Here is a 27,424-nt window from a genome sequence, read left to right on the forward strand (position 1 = left end):
CCCCCTGTTCTGCATGCTCCTCAAACCTTAGCTGGTTTCCCTCCATAGCCAGTCTGCTGCCAAACAGCCTATTTGAAGACCAAGGCCCCTTGGGCATGATTCAGAAGAGTTTAGAAACTTTAAGGAGCTCTCTCAGACAGGCTCTTTCTCCTTCCACTCAGCTGGCTCCCTTCCTGACCAGAACTCTTTAAACTGCATGTGTCAGTTGTATACAGAGTTTTAGGAGCAGGCCCATGGGAGTGGCAATCAAGACATGTTCCTAGAACGCCTGGGTGGCTCAGTGGTTGAGCATCTGCCTTTGGCTCAGGGTGTGATCCCGGGGTCCGGAAATCGAGTCCCACATTGGCCTCCTTGTGAGGAGCCTGCTTCTCCCCCAGCCTATGTCCCTGCCTCTCTCTTTGTTTCTCATGAATAAATAAATTTTTTAAATCTTAAAAAAAACAAAGACAACATGTTCCTTACTAGAGTTTTCTTACATGATAGGAGCAATCATGGTAGCTAGGTCCATGTCCAATAAGTGTAATTCAAGTTCAGCCCAGGCTCCTAAAAGAGGGGGAGTTTCCTCAGATGACCAGCAATTGGCAAGGAGCCCCAATTGTCCCCCAGTTAACCCTTATAAGGCCCCAGGAAAACATATTCAGGGATCCTCAATGATAGATGACAAGAGAGGTTGCCACCCCCACCCCCAACACAGTACTAAAAATATTTATTAAACTCTCTCCATTTTTTAAGTGACTAAGAAGACTTGTGACCAGAATCCCTGCCCCCTCTCATTAAGCTCAAAGATGAATATTTCCTGAGCACTTGCTATGCATATGAGACTTGAGGATGGCCCCAGGAAAACTCTGGATACCCCTGCATCTTTGCAAATTTTGCCAACAATTTGGAACATTGTTGCTTGTGGGTCAATACTTAAGAATTTTTGCAAAATTCTAAATATGTGAGGCACCTGGGTGGCTCAGTGGTTGAGTGTCAGGCTCAGCCTTTGGCTCAGGGCATGACCCCAGGGTCCTGGGATGGAGTCCCATATCAGGCTCCCCACAGGGAGCCTGCTTCTCCCTCTGCCTGTGTCTCTGCCTCTCTCTCTCTCTCTCATGAATAAATAAAATCTTTAAAAAAAAAAAAAAACCTAAATATCTCTGCCTTTAGATCAGTTAGATCTCTAATCAGATCTAACTGATCTTCCAGGGAGAATTTGAACCCAAATGATGGGAGAGAACATGACTTTTGTTTTTGAAAGTATCATATTGAAAAAAAAGAAAGAAAGAAAGAAAGTATCATATTGTGCAATTATGTTACTATGTGATCTTGTTAAAGTGGATCTGGTTGTAAGCAGAGGTTATGTCAAAGGGCGTGTTCTCAGATGAGAGATCAACACTTATACTCTTAGCCAGCATGTTAGTGTGCCTATAACCAGAGCCTACTGGGGCCTGACTACTTTTGAGACATATGTTAGACTTTCCAGTGAGAAAATCAGAAACTTTCCCTCCTAGCGTGATGGCTTTCTCAGCCTCCCATGTCCCCAAGAGCTCTGTGATTCTGGCCCAATACCACAGGTCCACTGTGATGGACAGAGGCACCAGCACAGTAGCCTCAATACATGTGTGTACATAAAATTAGGCCATTACCTGTGACAGATAATCCATTTTAAAGGCTAATTCTTCTCTTTTAGAAGAATCACAAATTGTGCCTATAAAAATATCTGCACAAATCATCCTTTGAAGGTACAAATTGATATTTAAAAAAAAAATAAACAGCTGATATCCATGTAAATCATTCAACAGGTCTCTAGTTTCAAATGCATGGTTTGGAAACATGTAGTCAGTGCATAGATAGGATGTTACAGGTATCAAAATAATTTGGGGACAAAACCAGGAAATGTCAGCATGTAAAAGGGAAGCTAATGAGAATCTATAAAAATGGATAAGCATGTAAAAGGGAAGCTAATGAGAATCTATAAAAATGCACCAAATGCAGTGACATACGCAAGAGGTAATTAATTTGTTCATGTATTGCTCATTTGCACACACACTCAACAAGCATTTAGTGGGTGTCTGCTATGGACCAAGAGATGAGCTGAGCACTAGTTTGATTATTTTCCAAACCTCTATGAGGAAAAAAGTGGGTCAGATCTTCAAAGAAAGGTGACTGGAAAGACCCTTAGAAGGAAGTGTCAACAGGGGCACCTGGGTGGCTCAGTGGTTGAGCATCTATCTACCTTTGGCTCAGGGTATGATCCCAAGGTCCTGGAATCAAGTCCCACATCAGGCTTCCTGCATGGAGTCTGCTTCTCCCTCTGCCTATGTCTCTGCCTCTCTCTGTATCTTTCGTGAATAAATAAATAAAATCTTTTAAAAAGAAGAAGAAGAAGAAGAAGAAGAAAGAAGAAGAAGAAGAAGAAGAAGAAGAAGAAGAAGAAGAAGAAGAAGAAGAAGAAGAAGAAGTTGCAAATGTCAACATGAAGCCTTACACTCTTTATAAAAATTATCTTCTTAACCAAACTCAAGGCAGGCTCCTCCGAGCCATCTTGTCAATTAGGTAGGCCTCAACCTTGGCCTACAAAGACTTGAACAAACACTAGCATAGGCTCTAACAGCTCAAGGCCATGACCCTAGGATGACCCTGGCTCACCACAAAGTGCCTGCCTATGAAAAATCAAGCCTGTCAAAAGTATTTGGTTCCACCCAATACTTAAAGATGAGCCTGTTTCCCAACCTCCATGGGATGGTAGGAGTCTAACTTCAGGAAGCACCAGTTAGCAAACCCAGATGGATTTCACGTGGAACAATGTGTCCTCTTCCTGCTTTTTTGTCATTTTTCAGCTCCCTGACTCTACCAAGTCCCTCCTGACCTCCTTCCCCTTTCTCTCATTCCCCCTTTAACTTGCCCAGTCACCTCTATCCAAGTCAAAGTTGACTCTGGTTTATCCTGGACTCTTTTCCCTATTGCAATAATATATTATTGATTAAAATCTGTCCTTAGCACTTCAACTGGTATCCAGCTTTGCTTACCTTTGACACTATTTGGAGTTTTTTAGTTTTTATTTATTTATTAATGAGAGGCACACAGAGAGAGAGGCAGAGACATAGGCAGAGGGAGAAGCAGGCTCCCTGTGGGAAGCCCGATGTAGGACTCGATCCCAGGACCCCAGGATCACACCCTGAGCCCAAGGCAGATGCTCAACCACTGAGCCACCCAGGTGTCCCTGACACTGTTAATATAACCCATTTCTGAGCCATCTCAAATAGTAAGAAAACAAGTTTGGGCCCACGAACTAACTATGGGCAAGCTGCCTGTGAGCACAGCTTTTATTTAACTACAGGGTCCAGAAAGAAAGAAAATGTACAAGTTCCAAAGCTAGAGAGGAGATATGTAATGTACTGAAGGAGCAGGGGGGCCAGCTGGACTGTGAGAATCTGATCAAGTACGGTATGGTGGAAATAGCACAGGCTTCACTGAAGACAAGCAGACCTGGCTCTGCCCACTTCCAAGCTTTTGTGACCTGGCCCTCAGTCTCCTCATTTATAAACTATAGTCACAGTGCCTGACTCAAACTGCCTGCTTTTCTCATACCAAGGGCTCCTCCAAAGTCATTTTTTTACAGTGAAATCCACATCTTCAATATCCTGAAAAGTAGAATTCATAAGTACATACATTTGGGCTCTAGGATATGTTCTGACAGGTTAATCAATGTTTCAGTGGTCAATTAAGACACACAGGATATTTTTTCAGGGACAAGTACAATTTATTTCTACATTATATTTCACATCACAAGCTGAACCACAGAAGCTGCCTGTAGGTATGCCACCTTGGGTCCTTTCTTTCTGACCAGATTGCTGGGACCTTCTGTACCATGCTGGCTTAAACTCCCCTCTGTATCTATCATGAGAATCTGATAAAATGATGGGCTCTCTCTTAAGAAAACATGCACGTACACGTAAGCACACACAAATTCAACATACAATTTTGAGGGGTTCAGCAACTCCCTGAATCATATTCTTGTGTGAAAACCCTGGTCTAAACCATGGCCTGCAGAGGGCAACAGGGCAGCTGGAGCCCACACTGAGAGCTACATTCGGGAAAGCTTGGGACGCTGTAAAACTTGATTAGTTTTTTGAAGGCACTTTTCTTTAGCATCATCATCTCTTCTGGAAACCTAGAGAAGATTCTGGCCCTGGAGGAGCCACCATTCTTCACAGAGCCATCTGTGGGCAGTGGCTTCTGAGCACTCACAGGCATGCTGTTGCAACTGAAGGAACGCACTGCCTTCTTCTTATTTTGCACGGACAAATAATTGAACAGGAAGGAAGACAGCTTGTGCTTGGTGACATCTGGGGTCTCTTCTGAAAAGCAGTCATCATCAAGTGGGTCCAGCAGGGTTTCAAGATGGCAGCTGTCTTCCCTTCTCATAGGGCTGGCTCCCATACGTTGAGGTTGCTTGATGATCTTCCTGGCCTGGGCTGGGTCATATCCTGCCCCATTGACAGACTGAAGGGACGTTCCATTGGCCAAGGCTCTGGGGCCGGTGGTTTGGGGGATGAGGTTCCCAACCTGAGGGCTGGGTTGGGAAGTACAGTGCTGACTCAGGATGAGAGTAGCAGCATCTCGAATGAGATTCCAGTCTCTCAGGATGTCATCTCTGGTGGTGAACTGGGATGTCACAGTGAAACGGATGATCAGTTTGTCCTGGATAGTGGCCGGGATGAGGAAGAGACGGCCAGCTTTAGCTAATTCCTTTAATACACTTTCTGTGAGACAATTAGGACCCTGTTTGAAGAATAAAGAGAAGTGATGTCTGTGTAGCATCCCCTCTAAATATCCCCAGAAGCCTAGTATTTCTATATCCAAAAGGCTGAACAACAACCAAATAATGTAATCATAAGCCATGGAAGATGGCGTTACCTTTAGACGAAAAACCACAAGGCCTAGGTGCCTCTTGGCAGGAATTTCAAAGAAAGGGTCATTTCTGACCAGAGACTCAAAGTATTTTGCCATTTCAGTGCCCTAAAATTGTAAATATAGAGAAAACAGATTAATAATCAGGCAATGGACAATTCTGAATAAAGTTTCATACCACTAAATGGATTTGAACCAATGGCACCTTTGAACCACAGAGTTCTGAATGGCTCCTGCCTGATTTTCTTCTCCATTTGATTTAGCTCATATTCCAAGCTGTGAAACCTCCAATGAGCAATGTCCTATTGCTTGTTACATCAGATCCACCTCAAGAATGCATTTCTGAGGGCCCTTTTTCTGGGCCTTCAGCCCAGAGCCGGAAGGCATGTGCTTTGTAATCAATGCAATCTGGCCTCATATCCTGGCTTCACAGCTTTTCAACTGGTTGAGGTGGCAAGCAAGGGCCAAGCCCATTCTCTGCATTCCTAGCCAGGTACTGGGTACAGGCTGGATCTGCCCAGAGGAAGAGATCCGTCCTTTTACTGTATGTAGAGGCCCCATGTGGGCTGTCAACAGCACTGTCTTTATCCTAAGCCTACATCTTTCCCTTGCTTCTCAAACCCTTTCACATCTTATCCCTCAAATGCTGTTTCATTACCTCCTCTCTTTCTTTACATTCAACAGAGAATATATTTTTTACATATCCTCCCCACAAACATCATAGAAAACTCTTTGCATCAGTTTAACAAGTACAGAATTTCTGTTTGGGATGACGAGAAAAGTTCTGGAAATAATAATCATGGTTGCACATATTGGGAGCACACTTAAATGTACACTTAAAAATGGTAAAGTGGTAAATTTTGTGTTATGGATATTTTACCACAATAAAAAAATTTAAAGCTTTGTACTATATTAATCTTTCACTGAAGTTTATGTCACTTTTTAAATTTTCTTTTTCTAAAAACCTAAGATTATTAACTAAACAAAGACAGGACTTAACTTTTCTTTCATTTCTAAAAAGTTTCTTCAAGCACCCACCCAGAGGGATCTCAATAAAGTATCTGCTAAGTAATTGCTATTACCCAGTTCTCTTTGAATCTCAGACTTGATACTCAATTTCAAGAGAACTCAAAGGATTTAGTTAATCACATCAGTTTTGCCCCAGTTTCTCCATTTCAGCCATTACACAGTCAGTTATATAAAGGCCATACAGACAGGTCATCACTGACTATACTAAGTCAAGTTTGGTTTTAATGGAAAAGTTGATAAATTTGGTATCAACCAGGATGTGGAAAGGTGGAGCCAGCTGTGTGTTAGACCAGGAGAATAAGCAGGAAGGATGTTGGGGAACTTCTCTTTCTTTGAGTGCCCTGGGATCTTCCTTTTCTTTCTTTTCAGGTTTTAATCCAATCCTTCTCTTTAAGCCTCTGATCTCAGAGACAGCATTCCCTTCATGGTCACATACTCTCTTGCTTTCTTTTGCTTCCCCAGGTTCATGCCACACTCTTATTTCTTCCCTCTTACTTAAACTCCTCATTTTCTAAGAGGGGCTAAAGGAAAGTGGCTTCCTCAAGGTACCAATGGCAGAATGCAGGTCTCCCGGTCACCAAGTGCATGCTCCTCCCACCATGCTCTTCTCCTTCCTACAATGGAAGCTGATTGTGACAAGGTAGAAGCATGGGGTCAGGGGAAAGGGGAAATGGCTCAGCATCCCTGCCACCAGAAACCACCTCTATGGGTGATGAAAGCATTGCTGCTACCAGTGCCCTGAACCAATCTAAGTGGAGGGTAGGCAAACAATTAAGGCCAAATATAGCACTTTCCTGGACCATAGCCATGCTCATTTGTTTATATACTGTTTATGGTGGCTTTTATGCTCCAATGTCAGAGTTGAATAGTTGCAACAGAAATAGTATGGCTCACAAAGCCAAAAACAGTTGTCTTTTACAGAAAGGTGATTGTAGGTGATAGGAAATGATTTATGATGATATGTTGATGATTACAGTGATCTGTTATCATTAAAAGTAGGGAAAAATGGAGGAGTGGAATGGGGGAGGAAGAGGAAAAAGAAGAAGAAGGAGGAGGAAATGAAAGAAAAATATTCATTAAATATTTAGATGAGTATTAAGCCCTGTACTAAGGCTTTATATGTATTATCTCATGGAATTACCATGATTAACCTGTGAGAGGTATTATCATTCTCCCATCTTATAAATTAGGAAGCTAAACACAGAAATTTTAAGTAATTTGTCCAAAGTCACCAAATAGTAAAGGGTAGAACAGAAAAATCAAACCCAGATTCCATTTTCTAAAGCATTACTATATTACAGAGAGATACAAATCTTGGTTTTATATAACCTTCAAGAGCTCACATAGTAGAAGATAGCATAAAATTGTGAAGAGACAAGGCCCTCCACTCTTTAGCAGTGCAATTACCATCTCTGAGCCTTGCTTATAGTATGGGGCCATCAGGGTGGCCACCCCAAGCATGGTTGTAAGACTCTAATGAAACACTATAAGGTATTTTTAAAATTTAAGACACTATGCAAGTAATAAATATGATCTCACTCAAGTTGAAGAAATAACATTAACTTACAACAACTCTGTTTTGGTTCTACTCCTTACTGTTGTGAGACATTGGTAACCTGTGAGCTCATTGTTGTATGTGTGCTTGAGCAGGTGATCTTAGGAATGCCAAGTTAGCAGTGATGAGGGCAGATAGAATAGTCAGAGAATCTCCTGGGAGGAACAAAACATAATTCTTTAACAACATTTGGAAAAGAGAAAGCAATCCAGAAGGGCAAAGCACAGGTGAGGGTGCAGAGACAGACTAGGGATACAGCTATAATGAATCAGTAAGAAGCCTGAGCTGAAATAAAGGCTGATGGCCAGGTAGTTGAAAGCCAGGCCCAGAAGTATAGGCCCAGTGTAGGTAGTGGGGGGACTGATGGGAATTCAGAGCTTTGAATTCCAAGAGGAGCATTAGGGGAGTTAGCCAGAACCTACACACAGAATATCCAGTCCTAAATTGTAAGCAAAAGAGCTTTCCTGGTGACTTGTAACTTCCACTGTCTTATTCCCCAGCCACGACCTCCAATCTTGAGTCTAAGGATCTAGAGAGAGCACAAAGTCCCTAATGTCTCCCCCTACATGCTAGGTGACAGCCACTCATTAATAAACATGGGGTTGACAAATACTTTGATGTTTATTACAAATGTAAAATTACTAACAGTAAGCAAGTCATAGGCTGGCTCAACAATTTCACTTGGTTTTGTGTTTATTTAATGAAGAAGAAATTCCCTAAAGGGAAGGTGAAAGGGGAAAGACACACAGGACAATGTCTTTGGATTTATCCACGATTTTTATCAATGGCTTTGTCTTACTCATAGGCACTTGGAGAAATGAGAGCAAAATTCTGAGTGAAGAAGTCCCACCCCTTTCATGAAGAATATGACTGAGAGACAATGCCTGTCTCACTTATTTCTGGGTCTTATTTCTAGCACAATGATTTTGTTGTTGTTGAATTAAGTTAAAATAAATTGTACCGAATAGACCTTCGGTAATACCTATTGACACAATGCAGAGATGTTTGTTCCAGACTTGGTAGGTCTACATATCCAAGCCAGACGAGCCATGTCTCAGACATAACCATAAGTGACTCAAATTTTCAGGCAGCTATGATAACCAGAATAACTCCTGAAATACATGTTCCTACCCTGGACACACAGGCTGCCCTTTGATTTATTTCCTTTCTTTCTCTGCAAAACAGGTTCTCAGGCCATCACTCCCCAGTGTTTGATGATTAACAGAAGGAATAATTAGACACTTATGCAAGGGAACAGGCAGGTAGCCCTCAGTGTTCTGCTCAGTGTCCCTCTAGCTAACAAATGACTGCCTTGAATAATCAAGTCCCGGGAGCCCAGAAACAGGCCCAAACACCTGAGCCATACACCACAGGTCCCCTGGGCAGAAACCAGCCTTTCTCCCCACAAGGACACATAGCAAGACTACATACATGTCTGACATGTGCTTGAAGATTCTTCACCCCAAAGGACCGAATCACAAACCAGAGTTTGATAGAGCGAAACCGCCGGCTCAGAGGGATCTGCCAGTGCTAGAACAAAGGAACATAGTGCTTATGATTAGCAAGGGCACTGCTCCCTCACACATTCCTTGGCTTTAAAATGCTCTGCCTGCCCTGCCCCCCGGGGATACACGTTGTCATCATGACTCCCAAAGCTGTTGCTAAGGAGAAGCCAAGTCAAGTTACCCAAAGGTTGCCCTGTCACATAACCAAATCATGATGAAGGTGGCCAACAGGTATCCTTGTCCAAGAACAGGACAAGTGAAAACCAAGTCTGTGACCCTGAACCAAGAAGACATGTTGCTTCAAATGCTGCTTTAAGGGACGCCTGGGTGGCTCAGTGGTTGAGCGTCTGCCTTCAGCTCAGGTCATGATCCTGGAGTCCTGGGATCGAGTTCCGCATCAGGCTCCCTACGAGGAGCCTGCTCCTCTCTCTACCTGTGTCTCTGCCTGTGTCTCTGCCTCTCTCTCTTTCTCTCTCTTTCTCTGTCTCTATGAATAAATAAATAAAATCTTTTTTTTTTAAAGTAAATACATACATAAATAAAAGAACCTAAGTCCCTCAAATTGCAGAGAATAAAGTTTTATTTCTATTGCCCCCAAAATGTAAAGTATAGTAGTCAAGATGCTACAGCCCCCCAGACCTGGGTTTCTCCTCCAGCTCAGCCACTTACTGTACAACGCCACCCACTGGCTCTTCATGAGACTGAGAAGGAACAGCACCTCCCAGGGAGGTGGCATGAAGAAAACCAATGCAAAGAGCCTCACAGGAAGTTATCAGCAAGCACTGGCTATTTAGATGATAAAAATGTAAGCTACAAATCACAGCAGTATTTCTGCCTAGAACCAAGACAATCATTATTTAATCTCATTGTCTTGTCCTGACTTCTTCCTGTGACATTCCCATGACATTCTTGTGCCCATAGGAGCCATGACTCCAGCTTTCAGATTTTAAGAACATTCACATCTGGGCCTCTGGTATACAGAAATTGACTGTTCCAGGTGACCAGATCAACGGGGCCTAAAGTTCAAGGTTGTGGGCACCATACATCTAAATATTTTCAAACCAATTTCAAACCAGTTTTGCACATCTGAAAACAGACCAAAAAGTTTGGAACACACTGGCAGTTACCAGTGATGAGCGATGTGGTTTCTAATGACCTCTTGATCCTCCAATGTCAGGAAGCTTTGCCAATTCCTGTTGACTAAAATTAAATATTTATCTCACTGATATTTATCTACTCACCTACAGGATTGCCAAATCCTCACAAATGTGCTTACCTTCACCCTCATTCCCTGACCCAGGCACTCTCCCTTTGGGGACACTCTCCCTTTGGGAATGGACAAAGTTTCTCCTTTGTCAAGAACTAAGCCTTTGTTTTCCAGCTTGGGGACTTACTTTACCAGCAGAGGGCATCAAAACCTGGACACAGGATAAAATCCCTGTGACAGGGAAAGCTGTCAACTCCATCCCTTATTATTACATAGACACTCTGGGAGAATAATGAATGGATAATAGGGGGCCTTCTCTAGAAACACTGCTTCCCAAATGGTTATGGTTAATTGGCTACTTTATCTCACCAGCAAATAAAAATAAGAAGCAGAGATTATTTTTTATTTCTTTACATTCTGTTTGTACCCTCAGTTGTTTCTCTTGTCATCCCAAAACCAATCCATGCTGACCCAGCTAGCCTATATTCTCTGCTTAGAGCAGAAAATTTGGACTTATAAAGGGTGACATGGTCTTCTTTGACTAAAGACATCCCCCAAGTCTCCTCTGTACTTCCACGATTTTGTAGGTCTACCCTGCCAAAAGCAAAACAATACCCCATCCACTAGTAGGAGCCTGATGTCAGGAAATCTAGCCCTGATTTTAGGTCCCGCCCAGGGCTCAGGGGTGAAGTTCCTAAGTCTTCTTTCCCAGGATGCTGCTTATTTCTGGCTCATCTCAAACAAGGCTGGGCTTCTATTTAAAGTTACAGGCACCTGGGTGAAAAGGAGCTTGGGTCAGAGCAGAAGTGAAGACTCTCAGGATCACAACAGAGAGAAGCTTCCATTTTCTAGGAGTTTCTTTGAGACTTGAAAATTGAATCCATAGAATTAGAGGTAGAGGAAGGAAAAGCATAAAGCATCACCTTCTGGATGTGGAAATATAAATAATAAGGTTCCCCTAGATCAGTGCTAAGAAAAAGTGTAATTCAGTATTTTCTGTAAAAAGTTATCTAGAAGAGAGAGAGCACCATAAAAATCTCCAGACTAATGGGAATGAACCACAGGAAGATCTTGAGATACTGGTGTGAACAAACAAACAAAAAGTTAACACGAGATCCAAAATGGGTGAAGGTTAAGATAATGCTCTTAAGTTATGATGATCCAAATGCACTTATAGGAGAATGGGTACCGTTTCCCATTTCACACTCAAACAAGAAACTTTGAATTATCCCTGAAGAGATCTGCCCCTTGGGATGATGCTATGGAAATTTTTTTAATTAAAAAAATTGCTTAAAACCTACCAGACAGGGCAGAGAAGATGAAAGAACCGTTATTCATTCTATTTTTCAACTTCTTGAGGATCTGTGAGCATACTACCTGCAATTCTAATCAAAAACCTCAAAAGTCTAAAGGAAGTGTGAGCCAGTCTGAGGGAGAATAATCACAATACAATCAAGAGATAACAGAGCCGTTATTTTAGGACTAAAAGGCCAAGACGTTTCAATTGCCCAAGGAAACAAGATAGAAGCATCTCTTTACAAACTGAATCTCATAGACATCAAGCATTGCTCTCTCTGCCTCACTGCATTAATTCATTTAATTTCATGGCAAGCCTCAGAAGCCAATATTATTATCATCATCCTCATTTTACAGATGAGGAAACCAAGATACAGAGGTTAAGTCATTTGACCAGGGCCACACAAGTTAATAAACAGAGGAACAAGGATTTAAACATAGGCCATCTGGCTTTAGAACCTCAATGCTTAACCACTTTGCTATAGTGAACCTCCGCAGCTTAAAAGAAGAAATTTTTAGCAATATCCTCCCTACCATTTATTGAGCATTTGCCACATTCCCGATACTGCTTTAAGTGATCTATGCATATGGTCCCATTTCAGCCTCACAATACCCTATGAAATTAGGGCCACTGTGCCCATTTTACAGATGAGGAAGCCATAGCTCAGAGAGGGCCACGAAGTTTCCTAAAGGCCCACTGCTGGGGTAGCATTTCAAACCAAGCTAGGCTACTCTGCTCTGCTGTCTCCCATTGGCCGCAGATATAACTGTTTTACATCTCTGTCTCCCCTACAATTAAAGGAAAAATTCCTCTTCAAACTGAGGGGTGAATCTGTAGAATTTGTTTTCCCAGGAGATTGTACAGGCTGAGAATGTGGGCAGGTTCAAGAGTCTTAGGTGCAATTAGCTGAGAAGGCCAGAACTACCTGGCAGCGTCCAGAAGCTCAGGAAGGGTACCTATGCCCCACCCCCTCCTGTGGAGCCTCCTACCTTGCCTCCATAGTCCTGGAGACAGAAGATGAAAGCCATTCAAGAAAGAAGCCTCTTTCCCTACCCAAGGAAATTCTCCACCCTTCCCTGCTGCTGGCACTAAGCAGAAAAGATGATCCAGGATGGAGACAGAAGGGAATGAATCCCCTCACAGTAGAAAAGGCATCTCTGGGAATTAAGCAATGCTATACCTATTCAGGAAATGAGTATACTGCCTCAGAGGTTGGTCTCATTTTCTAGGCTTTTTTAACAATTTTCTGGATTTCAGTCTATATACTTAGAAACCAAAGGCATAGAGCACCATATTTTGGGATGGGCTCACAGTGTGCCAATTTTGGATGGGAGCCAACATAAAGGAGACCTTCTGGGGTGCAGCAAGTTCCCATCCCAGAAGCCGTTTCTGGCCACTCACCATGAAGTCAGTGGCCACGCCAGAGTTGGCATGCCTGAGGTAGACAGGGTTCACACTGAAGGTCTGCTGCAGCTTGTATTTGTCCTTGACCCTGTGGGTTTCCAAACACACATTAGTGGCTGAGCCCTCTCCAAAGGAAGCAAGGCTTTGCCAGGTGCCGGAAGCTTGGCTGCCACACTCACCAGAACCCAGTACAGTCAAAGTGCACCATCATCCACTTGGAAGGATTAAAGGTGAAGGAATCGGCGTACTCGATGCCCTTCAGAAAGCCCCGGAACTCCGGGCACAAGAAGGCAGTGCCTGCATAGGCAGCATCGATGTGGAGCCATAGCCCCTCACTGGCACCTGAGGAGGCAAATGTCACTTGACTGGGAGGCCGGACAGAGGGGGGATGAGGAGAGGGGGGATTGTCACCAGCTGGCTCAAAGGCATCGCTTGCCTGGTGCAGTGGCTGGTGGGCTTCAAGAGAAGAGAAGAAAGAATGGCCTGCTCTGCCTGGAGGGGTTGGTAAGGCACATGAAGATGGGAGTGGGGGAGGGGCGGCCCATGGATGGGAAGGGGAGCCTCCTGAAGGGAAACTCCACAGTCACAAACGGCCTTTTTCTCTCACTGGCCAGAGGGTCAACACCCTCTGGGCATTAACCCACAGTTTCTGGCACATAAGCAACTGCCCACTAGGCCGGAGAGCAATGTTAATGGCATCCAACACAAATGGTAGACAGGGGATGTCTCTCTTCCCTAGTGGGTTTCTTGCTTGGGGATTTTAAACAATCCCATTTGGGTTTCTTCTCTGCCTATATCTTCTCCCCTGGTTTCCCAGACCCTACTATTTTCCTTTCCTTAGCCTAGAATAGAAAATATTTCATGATGCCTCCTTTATTCTGTGTTTCACATATGGCCCATTTTAAGTAGATTTTGACATACAAGTGAGAAGGCAAGAAAATCTGAGACTCTCCCACTGTTGCCTCCTAGAGAGGATGCAAGATAAGCGTTGGTCCACTACTGGGAAAATCAGTGCCCTGGCTTCCTTGTGACCTTCTGTGGCTCTTCTTAAGCTCCCTGAACTGACCAAGGAGAGGTAAGGGAATGAATGCCAGAGAGCTAGTTTCAGGTTCTCACTCTAGGGAACATTCTAAATTTCATTACTTGTCTTCCCAGCCAGACAGGGTGGACACTTACAGATGGGGCCCAGCTCTGACAGGCAGTCGAATGCACAGACCCCAGTGGTCCCCAGTGTTGCACACACCTGAGGGAAAATAAAGGAAGTTAATAGGGGAAGGTGGGCTCATATGACACAGTCAGCCTAAAAGAAAGATTTGACCACAGGTATTATCTATCTCACCCACCCCACTAGAATAGCATGTATTTCCCATTACACTTTACCATGACCCACAGTAAAAAATACATTTTATATAGCAATCTAGTACATGTGTGCTTTTGAAATAAAAGCTTCACCAAGTGGTACTACTCTGGCTACAGGAATGCACTCTGCTATTTTCCATTCTTGTTTTTTTCTTATGCAGGTTATGACCCACAAAATTTATTTCCTAACATATCAAGCATAATTTATAAAACATTGTATTTGACAACCATTCTTTTTTTTTCTCCCCTGCATGTTACTTGTGTAAATTCTGCCCAAATTCTTTCCTCACTTCCAGGTCCTATCATTCTAAGCTGAGAACACATTCTGACTTACAAAGACAGGCACCAAGCCCTGCTCCTTGTCCTCCTTGATGGCTTTCTGAAGAGCTTCTCCTCGGAGTGAGAAGTTGTCATCCACAGGCAGAAACTTCATCTTAACAAGGGAAATCAAGCCAGCTTTTTCCACTGAGGAGTGAGCCTAGAAGAACAATGGAAACCTGTTAGCAGAGTCCACATGGATGAGCACCTCCCCCAAGAAACTGCAGAAGCTGGCTTTAGTAATCAAAAATAACATTTGATGTGTCTTCCCCCAAGGTTCCTGGAGAGGACCTCTGAGACTTGCGCTTCCCTGAGCTCCAGCATACTCATGTCTAGAAAAAAAATTATTCAAGAACTAAGAATCCAGAAGCCAAGCACTGATGCCAAGGTTTGGCCTGTATCAGGCAACTCACCTGGTCAGAGGCATAGGCAATGAGCCGGGCGTTCAGGGAGGACTCGTCTGCTCCGGGTTCAGATGCTTTCAACTCCAGGATTTTGTCCTTCCTTGCTGCCAGCAAGGCGATCAAGGTGGACTCACTGACTGTGCTCTGTAGTGGAAGAAAGATTACCAGTGGCGGCCTCTCCCTGTGTTCCTGGGGCATGTTACCCTGGCTCCTGCCTAAAGGGTTGTCCTTCCTCTAGACTCACAGACCTATGCCGCATTCTCCATTCACAATATGCATTCCTGGGACACCAGCCTCTCCTCCAGTTGTCCAGGGAAGTAATGAAAGCAAATTTGCACCTAATACCAACATTTTTATTAGAGAGGCCACAGAGACCAGAAAGCGAATGTTCAGCCTCTGCTAGATACAAATTTGCCTATAGATATGTTTGCTCCCCATGTAAAACTTGTTAAAAATAAAGAACTTTTCATTTCTTCACTTTAGGTATGGACATAGAATTTGCTTCTAAAGGAATATTCCCGAGAGTAGGTCCTGGCCTATAGGAGAGACTGGTCACTTTAGCCTTGGTTCTGTTGCCAAGTGCACTCATGACCTTGAGCTAACATTGCCCCTCCAGGAACTCTTCCATTTATAAAATGAAAAGTATCCCCTCAGCTGCCTCCCAGAGTGGGAATATTGATATCCAGATGAAGGCTGGATAGGATTTTGTTCTGGCTATGACTATAGGAATCCTATGGGCCCCTCAGCAACCTCACAGAATTCTTAAAAGTCTTTGGTGTCCTTGCTTTTCAACCCTTGAGGTGACCCACAGCTGATAGCTCCCTGCTACAAAGCCTGGCAGACAGTATAATGGGGAGTGGTATGGATCAGACCCCACTAGATATTCAGCAGCTGGAAATCACTCTGCAACAAGGAAGCCAGCGGAATAGTAATAATAGTGCCACCTTCCATCTACATGGCTCTTTGTGGTTTACAAAACATTCTGTCAACCTCTTGGCTCCTCATAAAACCTCTCTGAGGTACTTGTGATTCCTCCCTACAGTTGAGGATAGCAATGCTCAGAGATGTTACAGGACTGAACCAAGTTTACACGGCCGATGAATTATAGGAGAAAGCACCATTTGGATATAGACAAGCAAGTGTTTGAATCTTCATTCTTCCAGTTACCAGCCGTGCAACTGGGGCAAGTTTTTAACCTCTCTGAGCTCCAGTGCTCTGATCTCAAAAATTGGCAATCGTCCTATTTACGTACAGAGTCCTTGAGATAATTAAATGAAAAGCAAGATCATGTATGACAGACATGTCTCCCAGATATGATATCTGAGGTTGTAACGATCTGCAAACAACCCATAAGGTTCACAGCATGCAGTAATCTGCCTTCCTTCTGTTGATTTTCAGACTGGAGTGGGAGAGGGAGTCACTCAGATAGCAAATGAGCCCAGCAAACTTTCCAGGTCTCATCTCAGGACAGTGTGGCTATTTTTATTTTAAAGAAGGGCCTATTTGAATAAAGGGGAAAGGAGAAAAAATGAGTGGGAAATATCAGAAAGGGAGACAGAACATGAGAGACTCCTAAATCTGGGAAACGAACAAGGGGTGGTAGAAAGGGAGATGGGCAGGGGGTGGGGGTGACTGGGTGACAGGCACTGAGGGGGGCACCTGATGGGATGAGCACTGGGTGTTATTCTATATGTTGGCAAATTGAACACCAATCAAAAATAAATTAATTAATTAATTAACTAAAAAATAAAAGAATGAAGCTAGTTGAAAACAGACTTAAAAAAAAAAAGAAGGGCCCATTTATTGTTCATATCCACTCTTTGAGGAAGACATTGTTGTCATATTGTTAGTTAATATTACCTCTATCTTATAGACCATAAAACCAGGAAAGTTACATATTAGAATAGAATTCAAGAATTAGGGGGGTTCTCAAAGGTCTCAGAACCAAGCCCTCATGAATGTCAAGGGTTTATAGATGTGAAAGTACCTAGCAATGTGCATGGTCTATGGGAGGCACCCAGCAAGCTCCACTGTGCTGACAACTCTTAACAAAAAAAGAAATCTTTTGAGGAACTACTATTTGACAGATATCCAAATGATAGCGCTACAGGATAAGATAAATCAATTTATGTTGCTCATTTTTCTCACTGCCAAGGGTCTTCTGGACCCAGGAGGGAGGGAGAGAAGGCTCCACTTGCCTTCTCTTTTCCTTCTATCATAAGGTGTTAAGTAAGACAAGAAAGGGGAGTGGTTGAGTTATAAACTAAGAAACCTCAATCGAGCAATACTAGAAATGTGATAAAGTGCTGACTTCTTAATCTTTTTCAAAGAAAAAAAAAAAAAAGGAAGAGTGGAGGTGGTAGCAGTGATGGGAGCGGTGGGAGTGGTGGAGGCGGTAGCGCTGACGGCGGAATCAGTGATCATGGTGGCAGTCAGGATGATGACGGTTAATGGCAAAAGGATGATGGCAGTGATAGTGGTGGAGGGGGTGACATAGGGGAACCTCCGTGGAAAACAGGAGAATGGCCTGGGCAAGAGTTCAGCTTATCTTTCACTACTTCACCCCCAAGCTGGAAGGAGCTTTGCCAAGGTAGGCACCTGCAGGACACCTCCTCCCTGGCTGCCAGGGTGGTGATGCAAGAAGTGCTCTGGGAGTCCCAGCATTTTTGCCAGCCAGTCCATGACGTTCATCTCCAGCTCCGTGCATGCAGGACTGGAAGCCTGAAAGAGGGAAAGCAACTTCATCCAGACAGCCCCAGGACACCAAGATGTGCCCCCACACTCGCCAGCCCCCGAAACACATCTGTCTCTGCCCCCAGGCCTCCCCACATCCCTACCCTATCAATGGGAACCTGACCTATCTTCCCCCTGGAGAAGGGGTCTGTGTCAGGCTCTGTGCCCCATTCCCATCCAATCCTCTCCCAGACATAAAGGGAAATGAATGTAGGGCTTTGAATTGATGCCCCACCCTCAGTGAGGTAGAGTCTTTCTTAACTCCAAAATTCTGTGGAGAAACAGCCCTAGGAATTAATGATTGCTTCCATTTGGCTTCGCTAGTCCCTAAAATGCCCAGTTGAGCAGCATTCTGAAGGCCAAAGGCAAGTTTTAGGACTAAGAAAGAAAGCATGCTTTCCTGGAAAAGATAGTAACTCTCTCCCCTTCCCCTTCCCAGCCCTCCCCACCCCACCACCCCCATCCCCAACACAACCTATACCAGTTTGGGCTTAAAATATAAAGCTGTTTTAGGAGGCTTGTGGCACAATTCAAGGTAGGTCGGTTCTTAGGGTGTTATATTAAGTGAAGTCTGAGGATATATCCCTAACCCCTCACAGACAAGAACACAGGGGAAGTTGTACCCATAGGTATGAAAGTGCTTAGTTAGGATCACAAACTGTAGCAATAACCAGATCTCAGTCCAAATGCCATCTGTGTCTCTGTGAGTTGCGTGATCCTAGGGAGACGGATTACCTAAGCCTCAATTTCTTTATCTACTAAATGGGCCAATACTCATGATTCCATAGTGTTAAAGGATAAAATGAGATAATTTCTATAAAGTTCAAGCTCAAAGAATGTAGCCATTGTTAATAGTTAACTTATATCCCATTCAGAGATTAGGACAAAATATGCCTGCCCCAGGATGTCACTTTCTGCTACATCCCCCAGTTGCCACTGGTTACAGTTACAGCCATTGCTACTCACCCAGGTGAATCCCAAGCAGTTGATGGCATCTGCCAGCATGTCTCCCAGCAGTGATGGCCAAGAGGTGAGGGCTGGGTAGTAGGCGTGCATGTGGGGGCTTTGCCAGTGAACCACCTAAAGGCAGAGCATGTCCATGTATGGCACCAGGAAGCATGTCTGGGAGTCTTTCCTCTACCAGAGACTCTTCCTGGCAAGGGGAGGCACCCATTCTAGAGATGGGCTGACGCTTTTAAGAGAGTCAAGTAAATGACACAACTCCATAAAAGTAAAACATATTCATGGCGTTCTTGCCACCTACATTTCTCATATCCTAAGCTGCTTCATCAGTGGAGCATTTCTACATATGCAAAGACCAGAAGGGAATATGCAAAATTAAAATTGGTATAGTAATTAGGGTTGTAAATTCTGGATAGTGTTCACATTAGTCTCCAATGCTCATCCCCTAATTCCACCCCGCCCAGAAATAAAAGGAAGAGGAGCCTATGAGCTCCAGAAGAAGAGGCTGCTTGTCCCATCCAGTTTCTTGCAAAAAGCATCCTTTGTTTTATGGGTTGCTGAGCTCTCTGGGCACACAGCTCCTGCAAAGGGTGAGTGAGAATGGATTCAAAGCTGTCCTTCGTTTCCCAGAGAACATGAAGAAAGGAGAGAAAAGGACAGGAGGAGTGCCAGTCCAAGGGCGGGACCCTTACCTCCAAGTTAACCCCTGAGCCCACACTCAGACTGAAGAACGGGACGTAGGCAGGAGCAAGGGGAATGGACAGGGCCCCACTCTAACAGGCTCATTGGCCTAATTATCTAATCTGGTTTCATTTCTCTGTTGATGAAGATGCCCTGTCCATTTCTGCATTCATGTTTTTGAGCAACGCTGTGTCTCCTGACAGGACCTTCCAAAACCTGCTAATTCCTAGAAAGCTACTAAATACTCATTTCTTCCACAAACATGTTCCCAGCTCCCCAGCCCCCTTTGGTCCTTTCCCTGAATCCAGGGAACACTCTCATTCTAGATGTCCCACCCTACTGAAAACTCATTAGTCAATACCCTAGTGTACCAATATTTAGGGTGCAGAAATTCTTTTATTCCCTCACCGGCAAGAACAGTGTCCTAGACAGTGTATATGATAGAAGGAGCATATAATTCAATTGCAAAGACAGGTTCCAGTCCTACCTCTGTCCCTAACCAGCTGTGTGACTTTGTAGGTTTATTGCGAAGCCACTGAACTTAAACTCCCCATGTTTGGAGGGGTCTTTTTTGAGAACCATACTTAATTTTATTTTCTTACAGGGGATCTCAAAATGTATATATGATTAGGAACCCATGAAAACAGGATACTCCTCTGCACCTTTCTTAACCTCAGTTTCCCAGCATAAAACAAATCCTGTTTCCTAGGGCTGTCACGTGGGTTGGTCTGGGAGGAAATTTGCAAAATGTAAAGCACTAATGTTAATGGTCAATTAATCACATGGTGGTAGATACATCATATATCCCGACTTGACTCTTAGATAATCAGACCTCTTCTTCTGCTTTTCGCCAGGCAAAATGTGTGGAAGGTAACAACAATATCCCCCATGTTCCCGTGCTTCATCTTACTTAATTCTCACAGCACCCCTGTGAGATAGGTTCTCCCATTACCCCTGTTTTACAGACGAGAATCAGGGCTGGCTAGTGTGAAGCAGCAGCCCCAGGATCATACACACCTCACAGGGACAGATGACAGTGCCAAGACAGAAACCCGGGGCTGTCTGACCCCAGGGCCCAAGCTCCTAAGCAGGACGGGTGCCCTGCCTTCTCTCCTGGTGCTGCTCTCACTCCCCCATGAGGAGCAGAGGAGGTTTTTCTAACCAGAGTTGGAATTAAAGCAGCAGGGCAGTTATTCTCTTTGTGTCTAGGAGAAGGCAGGAAGGGAAAAATCAATCCAGTCTTCAATGAGGTGCTGATCAACATGAGAAAGCTAAGGGCCAAGTGCTTTCAAGCTGTCTCTCAGAGGCTGGGACAGCCTCTAAGATGAGTTAGAAGACTGGGTCCTCATTATCGGTTCCCTTAGTAACAGTATTTTGGAAACCCCAAAAAAGGGCTTCCATCTCCTAACCCTATCAAGAGGCAATTATCTGTTCTTGCAAGATAAATTTGATAAGATAAGCCAGAGGAACCCTTATCAAAAACAGACAGACCTCTCGTTCCAGAAATGAGCCTCTCTCACCACACCCCCAGCAACTGCTGGAATTGCAATCCAGCAAATCAGCTCATTTCCGCCTTCTCTGACCGTTGCTCAGTCTCACTACCAAATTACAGTTGGCCCCTCAGCAGATTATATTTTACAGAATGAAATCCATGAGATAATCTTATCAGGGAGCTAGCCTCCCTGGTAAAGTTTACGATATGGAAATTTTCAAAAGATGCTTATGAAATAGGCTGAGTGGTCAGAGAGAGATGAGCAATTGGCTTTGTACAAACTTGCCAACCAATAAGTTTGTGCCAACTTATTCTGAGTTTGGATAATTTGTCATTTTTGCTTCCAGGCATATTTCTGTCCCATCTAAAGCATTTAGGGGATGATAGAAGCAAATCTCAAGTCAGTCTCAGAAAGTTTCTTGACACACGTGGTTTGGGACACCAATGCCCCTAGCAGAGAGAGTGAAGAGGACAGCCCTGTGTGTTGGGGTCCCGCTGAAGGGTGGTGCCTGGGTGCACAGACTCAGGCTGGAGTCTGCAGTGTGGGAATAAGACTGGCCCAGGCTTAAAATCTTGGATCTGCCAGCCACAAATTCTGTAACTTTGAGAAAACAATTAACCTCCCTGAACCTCAGTTTGTAAAACTGGGGATTGTAGGATCACTGTAGGAGAAAACAAGCTAACCTGTAATGTGGCCCAGCTAGTGCCTGGTACATGGCCTGGAGCTTGGCACAAAGTAGCCCTTCTGTGGGAGGAAGACTGCGCACTTTTAGCATGAGCACCCTGGCACAGCTCCTTGCCCCTGGCAGCCAGGGACAGTGTCACAGCCCATGGAGTCGGGCTCCAGCTCAAGCACCAGCCAGCCTCTGTCTGGTTGCCAGCCCTGCCAGTGCAGTCACCAGGCTGTGCTCTCCATCACCGGAAGTACAGATGATTCAGGGAAAGTTCCTTTCTACTCCTGAAAAGCAGCTCAATCATGAGACCTCCGCTGGGTAGCAAAGGACACGATTCCCACCTCATGAAGGGGAAAAGAGGGGTCTGACGGGGCCTCATTCAACATCCCGGGCCTCTCTATAGTGACAGTCAGGGTACCCTCAGGGAGGGGGTGTGTTCTTAGCCACCTTTTTTCCCTTCAGTGAGTCTCAGCATTCTGCAGGAGAGTCCCTGGCTCTGCCTGGCTGGGGCTTCAGGGACTGTCTCCAGCCTCCTCTCTGTCATGCTCTCCACATTGGCCTTTCCCCTCAGACCCAATTTTCATTCTCATCTCATCCCATTAGATTTCCATACATCTGTCAGACTAGGTCCTGGTGCTGGCTCCCTCCACCCTCCCACCTGGCACTACAGGACAGCCCTGGCATCAGAAACCTAATTTCAAAGTCCTGGCCTTCTACGTGCCCACAAGACAGGCTACGTACCCGAGTGGCAGGCTTACCCAAGGCAGGCTTCTCTTCAGGCACTGCCCACCCTCCTATGCTCTGAAATCCAGAATCACCCTTGTGGTGACAAGTATCTCACCCCAGGCATGATGATTCGCTCAATGTCCCCAAAGATGTTGTCCCAGCTGTCGGGTTCCTCAGGAGCACTCTCAGGCAGCTGGGCTCGCAGGTAACCAGGCCGCACATCCGGAGTCACGCGCCGCTCCCGCACGGTGCTCAGGTACTGGCAGATGTAATCCACCATCTCTTTTCCTACAAGGGAGGAGGAGACACCAGCCTCAGGTCCCCCAATTGGGCCAGGCCAATTCGTGCCCAACCCCCTCAGGTGAGGGCCAAGATACTTGGTGAAGGACAGGGATTCATGGGCTAATGGGGAGAAGGTCTGATCCCTAGCATCAGCCTTGTCTTCAGCATTTAAAAATAAGTGAGGGTGAGGGTGCCTGGCTGGCTCAGTCAATAGAGTATGTGACTTTTGATCTCAGGGTCATGAGTTTGAGTCCCACAGTGGGTGTGGAGATTACTTAAAATAAAAAAAGAGGGATCCCTGGGTGGCGCAGCAGTTTGGCGCCTGCCTTTGGCCCAGGGCGCGATCCTGGAGACCCGGGATGGAATCCCACATCGGGCTCCCGGTGCATGGAGCCTGCTTCTCCCTCTGACTGTGTCTCTGCCTCTCTCTCTCTCTCTCTCTCTCTCTGTGACTATCATAAATAAATAAAAATTAAAAAAAAAAAAAGAAGGGAGGGGGTGCCAGTCAGGCCACCAACTCTTGGTTTCAACTCAGGTAGTGATCTCAGGGTCATGGGATCAAGGCCTGAATCAGGCTCCAAACTCAGCACAATCTGCTTGGAACTCTTTCTCCCTCTCTCCATCCCAACTTCCACCCCACCCCACCCCCACCTCCTGGCTCCCTCTCTCTCCCTCAAATGAATAAATAAATATTTTTTAAATGAATGAAAAAATAAGTGAGGGAATGAATGACCACTGGAAGGAGTGTGTGAGTGAACAAATGAACAAGATAGAAACTCATGAAGTATAAAACTCAAGCACCAAAGTGAAATACTAATTGTTCCTCCCCTTTCCCTTACCCATATCAACCTTGATTATCTCTCCTGCCTTTCTTTTCTTCTCAAAAACAGAACATCTAATTAAGTCACTACCTTACAGGTTTACTAGAAACTCTGTGGCACTTTCCAAAAATTGATACACACACACACACACACACACACACACACACACTGTACTGTTTGTTGACACAGATGGCAAGTGCCTGTGCCAGGTTCTGATACCAGTTGAAAAATCTACTTGTTCACTATTCCCACTGGACCAGTAATTTCTCACTTTTGGACCAATGGATTTCTTTAAGAATCTGATGAAAACTATGAATTTGCACACACACACAGAAAAATGGTGTAGGTGGCACCTGGGTGGCTCAGTGGTTGAGCATCTGCCTTTGGCTCAGGTCATGATCCTGGTGTCCTGGAATCAAGTCCCAAGGGGAGCCTGCTTCTCCCTCTGCCTGTGTCTCTGCCTCTCTCTATGTGTCTCTCATGAATAAATAAATAAAATCTTTTAAAAAATGATGTAAAATTTCTGAGGTTCATGTCATCCCTGAAGCACAACCATAGACTTAGACTACAAGCCCTGCACTAGCCGGAAGTTTTAGGAAAATGCAAGACCACGTATTTTTGTTTGTTTGTGTCCCATTTTTATTTAAGTTCTTGTTAGTTCACATATAGTGTAATATTAGTTTCAGGAATATGCAAAATCAGGTCTTAATTATTCAATCTCTCTCCCTGTTTGCACTAACACCTCAATGCTTAGGATATTTCTTAGATGCTCACCAAAAAGAAGAAGAAGAAGAAGAAGAAGAAGAAGAAGAAGAAGAAGAAGAAGAAGAAGAAGAAGAAGAAGAAGAAGAAAAAGAAGGAGAAAGAGAAGGAGAAGGAGAAGGAGAAGGAGGAGGAGGAGGAGGAGGAGGAGGAGGAGGAGGAGGAGGAGAAGGAGAAGGAAGGAGAAGAAGAAAAAGAAAAACCCAAATGAATGACCAAATAAATAAGGAAGAAAAATAGCCGACTCAAATACTCTGAAGCAACTTTAAGTTATTTATTTTTTTCTCCCCTTTCATGTCTCCAGGACAGGGTCTCAGCCCTCAGTGGCTCTGTCTCTTGCTCCCTCTGACTCTCTCTCTTTGCTTCTCTCCCTCTCTGGGTCTGGGTGTTCATTCTCCCTCTCTGTCTCTCTCAATAACTTATAATCCCTCCTTAGTACCCCTTAGGCTCCTTCCCCCTGTAAAAATAAAATAAGATAAAATAAAGAAAAGGAGAAGGAAGGTGATTTCTAGCCTCGGCACCAGCTCATGCAAGATTTTCGTGAGCAGGACCAATCCCAGAAAAAGATTGCAAAAGAGACAAAGAGAGGTTTCCACATCCTTCTCTCTGCTCCAACCCTCCCACAGCTGATGCCTCTCTGGACTGCAGCAGCACCCAGCAGAGCTCGGAGGGCCTGACCCAGCGCCGCACTTGTCCAGGGGCAATACGAAATGTGTTTGTGTTCTACACCCAGGATAAATGTCCACGGGAAGCTGCTCAGGGCTTTTGGGAAGCACTGGGGTTAACCAGTTCACGCTTAGGTGTCAAGGCTGCCAGCTACTTAGTGAGTTATATCCAGGGGGAGGAGAGAGAAAAAGTTGGGTTTAACATGGGACAATACCTCACAGCAAAGAAATTTTAGGTAACATACCTTACCAGGGGGGATGGGGATACAAAAAAGTCACAGAGCAAAAAATTAGAAGCAACTACCATCCGCCTCTCTTAAGGAGCCATGCCTGAAAACAGCCTAACCGTTTGGTTTTTCTCATTACACGAGGCTTGAGACATAGCAGCTGCTCACTAAGTATTTGTGAAATGAAGGACTAAGTAAAGGACCAGTGCGGGCAGATTCGCACACGGAGAAGTGAATATGAACGACAGGATTTTTGCGGTGACTGCAGAATACTCAGGGAGATTTTGTTTTCCCTGCCTCAGAATATGAGGCAATATTTTGGCATCGCGTGGACCAGGAATCCAAACCCTCTATTCGTGAGAAAAGGGATGGGAAATGGGTGTCAGGGGAGAGTGGGAGGATGAGAGGAGTGGGAGGGAGAGGAGGAGTGAAGGAGGGCTTGAGAAAGTTTTCCATTCTGGTTTGACATGCCTTTCTCAGGAAAAATTCTGTGGAAACCGACTCTCAGGAGGGCGATCCTAACGTGCCAGCTAAATGACCCCCCGCCCCCGCCGAGGGGCAGCCCCCCAGCTCCAGGCCCTGCAGAGCCACCGGGGCGGGAGCCCACGGCTCACCTCTCTCTCTGTACTCCTCGGGCTCCAGCATCTCCCCGGGCAGCGGCGGCTCCTTCTCACTGACGCTGGGAGGAGGTGGAGGAGGCACTCCTGGGCGGCCAGTGTGGGCCCTTTATTTAAAGGGTTTTCCCTTCTTCCACCTTAGCTCCACCCTTCAAAGGCCCTTCCTCTAGGCTTAATGAACTCCACCCCTTTTCCCCCCAATTCTGGTCCGGAGATCCAGGATAAAAGGCACTTCTAAATTAAACAGTGCACTTAGCAACCCAAACCTGCAGGCAGCCTTTCCGCCCAGGACTCAGACCATAGAGCCCCCTCCTCGGCCGGACCAAGCGCCAGCTCCGTAGCCCAGAACGAAGCCAACAGGGTGCAGAATGAGAGGCACAAATTATCGGTATTATTCCTGCTATTGCTTCTCCATCAGCAGCAGGGAGGGAAGAACAGGCGCGTACAGAGATGCTGCCCTGCTGGCCGCCTGGTGCTCAGGGACACGCAGATATTATCACCTAGCACCGTGGAGTTTTTAAATTACCACATAATAGTTACTGCTGTAGAGAATGAGAAAACACAGATAAGCAAAAAGAATAAAAATGGAAACATCACCCAGACTTCATGGCTTTTAGCACTTGTGTGTGCATGTGTGTGTGAGAGAGAGGGCGCGCAGACACTACCGTGAGGAGGGCAACACGACTCCTGGAGCTTCTTTCTGACGAAAATGTGATCAAATGCACGCTCTGATTTCTCCCCAGCGGCATAAATCTTTCACCTTTCCCTAAAGACTTCTGTGGAGAGGGAATAATTAACAAGTGGTTAAACACAGGGCGCCTGGGTGGTGCAGTCGGTGAAGCGGGGACTTGGTTTGGGCTCAGGTCATGAGCTCAGGGCCTGAGATGGAGCCACACATCAGGCTCTGGGCTTAGCGGGACTCTGCTTGAGATACTGTCTCTCTCTCTCTCTCTCTCCTCTCTCTTTCTGCCCCTCCACCTCCTCTCCAGCCCCCACCCAGCTTTCACACATGCACTCTCTCTCTCAAACAAATATATAAATCTTTTTATAAAAAGTGATCAAATGCTTTCAAATTGCCAAACAGAACAGACTTTTTGTTTGTTTGTTTCTGGGGTTCATCTTTCTTGTCCTCTTGATGGCATTGGACAGTTACTACTTCCTTGTCCTTGAGGCAGACAGTCTCTCTGGGCTTCCAGGAAATGGTCTGTCACACTCTGCCTTCTACCTCTCTGCTATCTGTCCCTCCGATCAGGCTGTAGATATTGGCATGCTTCGGGACATTGCCCTCCCCTCATCTTTCTCCCTAGATGGCCTTATCTATTTTTGCAGCTTAAATGTTCCTTATGCAATATCCACACAGGTATAAAGCCCATGTCAAACGTATACCATGAGGCCCTCTCAGTTTCTGAGCTTCAAAATCTTTTATCCAACTGCCTACCTGTCAAATCCCTTTGCATGGTATCAACAGATTCCGTGTCTGAGGAGAAACCTCTCCTGGTTTGCAGATGGCTGCCTTCTTACTGTATCTTCTCATGAGGAGGAAAGAGAGCTCTAGGACCTTCCTCTTCTTATAAGACACTACTCCCTTTATGAAGGTTCCACCCTTCAGAACTTACCTAAACCTAATTCTCTCCTAATACTATCACTTTGGGTGTTGGTAGAAGCTGGTGACAGAATCATTCATGGGCTCTGCATTATTTGTACAACTTCTTCTGGATTTATAATTATTTGGAAATAAAAGGGTTTTTTAAATTGTTACTGAAAATGTACAGTGAGATACCACTTCACACCCACCAGGATGATCTCG

The 27,424-nt window shown here is 45.0% G+C and overlaps 1 protein-coding gene across 1 annotated transcript; it reads right to left on the reverse strand.

Moving 5' to 3' along the window:
• Positions 1-3,578: 3,578 nt before the first annotated feature.
• Positions 3,579-25,921, reverse strand: HDC (histidine decarboxylase). Its single transcript, XM_077881059.1, has 12 exons — positions 25,615-25,921; positions 22,359-22,531; positions 18,674-18,787; positions 17,573-17,695; positions 14,984-15,118; positions 14,587-14,730; positions 14,070-14,136; positions 13,073-13,235; positions 12,891-12,981; positions 8,912-9,010; positions 4,903-5,004; positions 3,579-4,767 (listed from the first exon to the last, which is right to left on the reverse strand). The coding sequence occupies exons 1-12, from the start codon at positions 25,643-25,645 to the stop codon at positions 4,018-4,020; spliced, it is 1,992 nt and encodes a 663-aa protein (XP_077737185.1). The 5' UTR covers positions 25,646-25,921; the 3' UTR covers positions 3,579-4,017.
• Between the last annotated feature and the right edge of the window lie 1,503 nt (positions 25,922-27,424).

This window comes from Canis aureus, chromosome 32 (genome assembly GCF_053574225.1).
Source record: "Canis aureus isolate CA01 chromosome 32, VMU_Caureus_v.1.0, whole genome shotgun sequence".
Lineage (NCBI taxonomy): Eukaryota > Metazoa > Chordata > Mammalia > Carnivora > Canidae > Canis > Canis aureus.

Bases quoted from the DNA above. Each gene is read 5' to 3' on its own strand.
- HDC (XM_077881059.1), bottom strand. From the start codon at position 25,645: ATGCTGGAGCCCGAGGAGTACAGAGAGAGAG. The intron at 15,119-17,572 runs GTGCCTACCTTG...CTTCCACTACAG, and splicing joins AGGGAGGAGGTGTCCTGCAG to AGCACAGTCAGTGAGTCCAC. The intron at 12,982-13,072 runs GTGAGTGTGGCA...GGAAACCCACAG, and splicing joins TTTGACTGTACTGGGTTCTG to GGTCAAGGACAAATACAAGC.